The 7,973-nt window shown below is 42.9% G+C and overlaps 1 protein-coding gene across 1 annotated transcript in view; it reads left to right on the top strand.

Annotated features, from left to right (window-relative positions):
• Positions 1-116: 116 nt before the first annotated feature.
• The window catches only part of ENPP1 (ectonucleotide pyrophosphatase/phosphodiesterase 1), a 58,626-nt gene continuing 50,769 nt past the window's right edge, over positions 117-7,973 (top strand). The window contains exons 1-2 of the mRNA XM_009644361.2: positions 117-121; positions 2,905-3,025. Of these exons, the coding sequence (XP_009642656.2) occupies positions 117-121; positions 2,905-3,025 (126 nt within the window). The remainder of the gene's footprint in view (positions 122-2,904; positions 3,026-7,973) is intronic.

The following is a 7,973-nucleotide window of genomic DNA, read 5'->3' as shown; positions in this document are numbered from 1 at the left end:
GGTGGTGGTGGTGGTGGTCCTCGTTTTTCAGTTGGTTTGTTTTACTCTGTGGACAGCGCTCAGGGTTGAATGGACTCGATGCTGTGGTAGCGTTAATGGTTCTCCTGCCGTCTATCATGCGGTGTGAGCTCTTTGGTGTAGGGGATGCACCGGGGAAGACAAAACCAGGTTAAACCAGGAAAATATGGCTGGAAAAGATAAAAAGAGTTCAAGAGCTGCAGGGACGGAGGAAGTATAAAAACTTGCTTTTCAGTGAAGTGCTGTAGACGGAAAGTTTGTCTCCAAGTGCTGCTTGGAGCCGCTTCCAGCCCTGGTTCGGAGGCCCTAGGGGCCAAAGCCATTGTTAGCAGGTAGGTCACTTTCCAGTTTTAGCCCTGCTGCTGTATTGTAATTATCCTTCCTGTAGAGATGTGAAAATAAGACCTTCCAGACTGCCTGGAGTGATCATTATGAGGCTAAAATCGTTATCAAGGTTGAAAGAACTGCGGCATTCTTGGAAGGAAGCTTCAGTGGAACTGCAGCAGACTTTGTTACATATGTATACCTCTTCACAAGTAGTCCTCTTCTAATGCATTAAAGCATAAGGATCGAGATGCCTTTCTGAATTTACCTATAGCTTTGTACTCTGGTTGCTGTTTCAAATGAACTGTCCACCATATCGTAGCAATTACATGTTGGTTGTACTTTCTGACATAATGGGTGGTAGGTTGCATTTGCAAGTTTGTCAGAACACTATAAGAAAAATATTAAAATTTATTTAAGGGTCTATGGTAGTTTCCACGTAGAAGTCTTTTTGGCAACTATTCTGATGAGACGTCCTCTTAAATAAAGGTAGTGGTTTGTAGCTTGTTTCATTACTTTGTTTTCTTCTGGGGAGGTTAAGTTGTGCCGTAAAAGCCATTGCAGTTGAATGCTGAAAACAGCTCTGCTTTTTTCAGGCTTAGAAATAGGTAGTAATAGTGGAAAATAATCATGTACAATTCAAAATCTAACGTTGTTGCTCTGAGCTTTTTAGGCTCCAATACAACAAAATTATTAGAGTTATATAGCCGCTTAAAAGACTGGAGTTGAGCACAAGTTACAATGTTTGCAGGTACTTATTATTCTGAATGAAGTCCTTCTAGTCCAAACCATAGCTGTTCCCTGAGAACTGGCAAAAGGTTCATCCTGTGCTGACTGAAGTGTCCAAGTGAAATATACGTCATCTATACAGAAATAATTTAAAACTTCTAAATATAAGTGACCGTGCAGTGTTGTTTTGGGCTGTTGCAGACACTGAGACAATCTAAAGTATTCAGAGAGAACTTGAAAAACTTTCAGAATCATAGAATCCTTTAGTTGGAAAAGATCTTTAAGATCATTGAGTCCAGTCATACCTGTCCACTAGTAAACCATGTCTCTAAGTACCTCCTCTACCCATCTTTTAAATATCTCCAGGGATGGGGACTCAATCACTTCTCTGGGCAGCCACTTCCAGTGCCTGAGAACCCTTTCAATGAAGAAATTTTTCCTAATATCCAATCTAAACCTCCCCTAGCACAACTGGAGGTCATTTCCTCTCATCCTATCGCATCTTACCTGGAAGAAGAGACCAACACCTATCTTGCTACACCCTCCTGTCAGGCAGTTGTAGAGGGTGATAAGGTCTCCCCTCAGCCTCCTCTTCTCCAGGCTAAACAACCCCAGTTTCCTCAGCTGCTTCCCATCAGACTTGTGCTCCAGACCCCTCACCAGCTTTCTTGCCCTTCTCTGGACACGCTGCAGCACCTCAGTGTCCTTCTTGTAGTGAGGGGCCCAAAACTGAACACAATATTTGAGGTGCGGCCTCACCAGTGTGGAGTACAGGGGCACGATCACTTCCCTCCTCCTGCTGGCCACACTGTTCCTGATACAAGCCAGGATGCCATTGGCCTTCTTGGCCCCCTGGGCACACTGCTGGCTCGTATTCAGCTGGCTGTCAATCGGTACCCCCAGGTCCCTTTCTGCCAGGCAGCTTTCCAGCCACTCTTCCCCAAGCCTGTAGTGTTGTATGGGGTTGTTGTGACCCAAGTACAGGACCTGGTAATGAGTCTTGTTGAACTTTGTACAATTGGCCACAGCGCGATTCAGCCTGTCCAGATCCCTCTGCAGAGCCTTTCTATCCTCAAGCAGATCGACACTCCCACCCAATTTGGTGTCATCTGCAAACGTACTGAGGGTGCACTCAATCCCCTTGTCCAGGACATTGATAAAGATTTTAAACAGAACTGGCCCCAGTACTATGCCCTGGAGGAGACCACTTGTGATGGGCCTCCAAGTGGATTTAACTCCTTCCACCACTACCCTTTGGGCTTGGCCATCTAGCCAGTTTTTTACCCAGCAAAGAGTAGGCCTCTCCAGGCCATGGACAGCCAGTTTCTCAAGCAGAATGCTGTGGGAAAGGGTGTCAAAGGCTTTACTAAAGTCTGGACACTACATCCACGGCCTTTCCCTTGTCCAGTAAGTGGGTCACCTTGTCATGGAAGGAGCTCAGTCAAGCAGGACCTGCTTTTCATAAACCCATGCTGACTGGGCCTTGTTCTGCTCCTCATCCCTGCGTTCTGGCTCAGGGGGTTGCGTACCTGAGAATAGCTGACCTTACTATCAAAGACTGAGGCAAAGAAGGCATTAAGTACCTCATCCTTTGTCGCTATGGTTCCCCCTGCATCCAGGGGGATGGAGATTGTCTTTGGTTCTCCTTTTGCTGTTAATAACATTTATAGAAGCATTTTTTATTATCTTTCACAGAATTGGCTAATATAAGTACTAGTTGGGCTTTGGCCCTTCCAATTTTCTCTCTGTGTGACCTCACAACATTTTTGTAGTCCTCCTGAGATGCCTGTTCCTTCTTCCAAAGGTCACAGACTTTCCTCTTTTTTCTGAGATCCAGCCAAAGCTCTCTGTTCAGCCAGGCCAGTTTCCTTCCCCTCCGGCTTGTCTTTCGGCACATGGGGATGGGCTGCTCTTGTGCCTCCAAGATTTCCTTCTTGAAGAGCGAATACTGCAGGTGATACTGGATTGAGCAAAGCAAGAATATATTTAACTGAAATATCATGTTAGAAAGTGGAGAACTGGAGTTGGAAATGCAAGTCTGTTCTTTATCAGAAGCCAATGCATTTATAATGCATTGATGATATCATCCTGATGCAAGAAAGAAGTGAGTAGACTTATCTGCTTGGTATTTTGGGTTGGGGAATGTGAAGCTATAAAGGTGACTAGCTATAGGTAAACTCCCTTTGCCTACATTCACCCTAGTGGTACACACTGTTGCTTCCTTTATTTGGGTAGATAAAAAAAATCTGGTTTCAGGTAAGTTTGCGTTGAATTTTTTGTGAAAACGGATGAGTGCATTTCTGGTGATTGGAGAATACTTGAATTACTTTTTTTTTTTTTTTTTTCATTTTTCTGGAAAGCACAGACTTGCTCACTTTCCCCTCTTCATATCCATGTGCCACCACCCGTAGATGTCTATACAATTTGTGAACACAACCTCGATGTTCCTAGCTGCTGCCCATGAGCCAGCCTTAGCCAATTACAGAGGAACTGCAGAGTTCCCATATACAAAAGGTTGTACCACGTGGACTCTACCCATGGGTTTTGTTGGTTGCCCCAGAAGCCTCTGTATTACACAGTACTTAGCTGTTAACTGAATGTGCGTTGTTTGAGGGGCATGTGGGTAGATAAGGAAGCGGTACAGAGTCAGCTCCACTGCTAGCAGTGCTTGTTGTGGCAGGCGTAACTTTAAGTTCAGCTGTAGGTTTTTGTACCACGCAGGTCGCTCTTCTGTTGCTGCTGCGCAGGGAAGATTCCTCAAATGGTGGGACGGGCCCACAGGGATTTATTTACTAACCCCTGTGGTGCTTCCCTGAGGCAACGGAATGAAAGCATCCAGCTTTGAGTAATCATGAGAGATGGTGATCCTTTTATCCATTTATGTAATTTCTATGTACACCTCTTCATTTAGTGTCTTGCCAATTTTCTGAGCTCATACCTTGGTTCCTCAAAGCCCAACGTGCTGCCTGCCTCTTTGTAGTCTCTCCAGGCTCACCCGCTGCCATGGTGTGACTGAGCAGCGTGCTGCCGCCCAAGAGCAGCACAGCTCTTGCTTAGGTTTGAGGTTTTCTATTCCAGCTATTCCAGCTTGCCAGTGACTCTCAGGCATTGCTTTTTGGTCTGATTACTCATTCCATTAAAACAAAATTTTCCATGCATTTATAACAGCTGAAACATTGTCTATTTTGTTACTTTTTTCCTCCGTGTTTCTTTCTGACAGTTTCAGGCTTTTTTTGTCAGAACTGGGAAACTCATTTAAACTGACACATTTGTTAGAAAATTTTGCAACTTGTGAATTCCTGGTTAGAAAAAAAATTATCAAAAAATTCCAGCTCAGGTCCAGACTGAGACACTGAAAGTTTGTTAGTCTCCTCTAAAGAATAACTCAAGCATTTCAGAACACATAAAGATAAATTGTGAGGTGTTAAAAAATGCTGTGGGAATACACTTAAATATTTTGTAAGTCTGGGATTATTTTTTCCTTGTACTTTTTTTATTAAGGCAGTCCAGTCTTAAGACTAGTGTCTTACGCGTGTGCCAAACACTAAACAGTCTTCCGAAATTTTCCTTTATTCAATCGCCTCTGTAATTCACTGAGAGTGTAGCTAGAACTTGTATAATACCTGTAAATTAAAACAGTTTTCCCTAACAAATTAAGATAGTGTACAACTCTTGGCATGTACTCCCAGAAAGCTGCTCTTGTGTTTTACGGCTGGTTGCAGGTGCACTGAGAAGCAATCCAGGATATGCGGTTGCACTGCTGGAGGTTTGGTTACTTCTTCTTTTGGATGGTTAGTGAACTCTTTATCGACCTGAGGATCAGACTAAAGCAGTGGGTGGGACAAGGCCTTGTAATCATCTGCAAACTGAAGCCAGTGAAGGATACTGTGGTAAAGGTGGCATCCTTGGGAGCCTCTGCACTGATCTCCGTTTTCTCTTTAACTAATGGTGAAAGTTCAGTGTGCTGGGCTGTATCCAGGGACTGGTAAACCAAGAGACTTTTTTTCTTCCCCTATACGCAACACTTGTTAGATACCACCTGGAATACTGTGTCCATGGTCCCTCCAGTACAGGAAAGATCAATTCAACTGGAGTGAGTTCAGCAGAGTGCTGAACCAAGGTGGCCTAGGGTTGGAGGTCTTCTATGAGGAGAGGCTGAGGGACCTGGGCTTGTGCAGCCTGAGGAAGAGATGGCTTGGGTAAGGAACACCTAACAGCAGCCTTCCCGTACCTCCAAGGACGTCATCAAGAAGATGGAATCAGGCTCTGTACTGATGTGCACAGTGGGAGGATGAGACTATGGCCATAAATTGAAACAGGAGAGGTTCTTGCTGGATATAAGGGGGGAGGATATTTAAGTGTTGGAACAGGTTGCACAGAGAGATTGTGTTGTCTCTACCCTTGGAAGTGTTCAAGACTCAACAGCATAAAGCCCTGGGCAGCCAGGTCTGAATTCAGTTTTGACCCAACTTTGGGCGGGAGATTGGACTAAAAACCTCTTGAGGTCCCTTCTAGCTTTGTGATTCTATGAATCTCTTTCCAGTTGTCCACTGGTTTCTGTATTAAGTTTAGTGTGTAAGATCTGAATCGTAAACCCCCATAAATCATAAATAAGTGAGACTGTCTCGGCCCAAGGGAGAATATCTTGTCAATTAATATCTGCCATTGCTGCATCAGGAGACTGTCTAACTACAGAAGTTACCTGTTATCTGTTGGCCATCAAGATATTTTTTGTAAGAGTTCTGAAAGTTTTTCACCACTTACTTCCAAAATAACCCATAGTTGCTGACTTTCTGCTTTGAAAGAGGTGTGTGCTGTGTCAGGATTTTGGAGACAGCTGTAGGTTTGCTTGGTTTTTTTGTTTGGTTTGTTTTTAATCCCCTCCCCCCTGCCCCGAGATGAAGGTGTGGAAACAACCTTTTCTTATGTAGGTGTCTGAAAGATTGCATGCTTGTTAGGTTGTTCTCATGCTGATGATTTTCCTCCTAAATATGTTTGAGGATGCCCAAAATTTGGATAGGCTTGTCCTTTTTTTGGAATAATGCATGCCTATATTCTTTCTCCAGAAAAGATGCAAAATACATATTTAATTATTTAATATACTTGTCAACTTAATCTTATTTTCTTTTCTACGTCTGCTGTTGGAGAAGGAAGGATGGGGAGCAGTTAGTGGGAGAGCAGGTGGGAAATGACTTGGACTTGCTGAGAAGCAGTGTGTTGGCCCAGACCCTTCAAAAGCTTGTTCTGTTCCCAGGTTTGGGCTCCTGAGAGGGCTGTGATCACTGGATGAACTCTTCGGTCTTCTGCCATTGCTGCTGTGTTACTGCAAGGTGGTCTTGATTCCCGGGGGAAGGACTGCGTAGAAAGCTTGTTCCAAACTCAGTTTTTCTGTTTGTGCTCATCATACAGGCCTGGCAATTAACGTAACTCATGTGAGGAGAGGAAAGACAATGACAGGAAAGTGTTAGTGCCCAAGCCTTGTGATTTGGAGCATGGTTATTGACTTCAGCCAGCTTTGGTGTGGGTATTTTTATGGGTATCAGTCAAGTCTTAAGCACTGGATTCAAGGACACTGCACTTTGTGCCTGCATTTGGGAGAACTGGGCACCACGTTCATTTTTCTTTCCTCTAATTTTTTTTTGACCCTCAGCAAATCATTCCATTTCAGCCTTTTTTTGGTACTGTTTTGCTTTGTGTGCCTTGCCTTTTTTCTTTTATTCAGTAAGGAAAATTAGTCCTTGCAGAAATTACTTGCTCCTGTGAGAGTGCTAGATTGAGCTTAGATGGGACTTTTGTGTTCCAAGAAACTCCACACAGCTTAACAGTTAATATTAAAGTGTCTGACTTGAGAGATTTATTTTTTTTTTAGCATCAAACATCCTTTGGTGAAATGTGAAGTAAAAAATTACAGTGACAGGTTGGCCATAGTTTAAGTAGACTTTGAAGTGCTTTTGGTTCGGGAATACTAAAGCAGTTCCTGGCCAATCTCCAGTATTTTAATGTTTTATAGGAAACTCTATTCCAATGTTTGGAAATAAAGGTGTTTTACAGTAAATGTCTTGCCTGTCTTCCCTGACTGTTACAGCTCTCCAGCTCCAATAGTGGGCTTGTTTTGAATTCTGAAGACACAGTAAAAACTGGTGTTTGACAAAAGATTTTTTTTACTGTAATTGCTGTTGATATTGCTTAAATGCATCTAATTACAATACAATTATAATTATAAATATGTACAATAATTGTTATCCGATTTAATCCATCAAAAGACAATTTGGATTTTGGTGGATTTTAAGATGATTATAACTTGTAATGTTTCTCTACAGTCAACTCATTTTTCAAGGAAGACTTTGCAAATAATTCTCATTATACACAGGGAGCTGTAAACCCACAATTTCTTTACTCTTCAAGGGGGTGCCATCATGCTGGGTATGGAAGACACGGATCATAATCTTGCTCTCGTACAATAAAAAGACGAGAAATGCTTAGCCATTTTTAACCCTGGAAACCTTTCAGAGTTACTTGTATTCTTTCTTTACTTGCACTTTACTTTACAGAGCTAGTCAGCATATCATATCCTAGGTGACAGAAACTGATACGAAATAAAAAATATTGTCCAAATAGGACTGCCTTTGCTTATGATTGTACTTAGAACTCATTTTAAATTTTATTGCCAAACGAAGTTGACTTTGGGTGTGGCTGCACCACAATCAAAGATGTGATTGCAACTTTGCTAAGCGTGCTTCAGCTCGCTTTAAGCTGGTAGTTTAGGTACTGCTTTCAACATAGGTAAAACAGTGTGGAGTGAAGGGCAGGCTGCAGGATGCTCTTATGTAGCTGAGCTGGAGGATTTAATCCATCTGGGAGCCATTGGTCACCCCTCAGCGTGCAATGTGCGAATGCTTCGG

This window comes from Egretta garzetta, unplaced genomic scaffold (assembly GCF_000687185.1).
Source record: "Egretta garzetta isolate BGI_Z169 unplaced genomic scaffold, ASM68718v1 scaffold397, whole genome shotgun sequence".
In the NCBI taxonomy this organism is placed as follows: domain Eukaryota; kingdom Metazoa; phylum Chordata; class Aves; order Pelecaniformes; family Ardeidae; genus Egretta; species Egretta garzetta.
The sequence above is the reverse complement of the archived record's forward strand: the minus strand, read 5'-3'. Positions and strand labels throughout refer to the sequence as shown.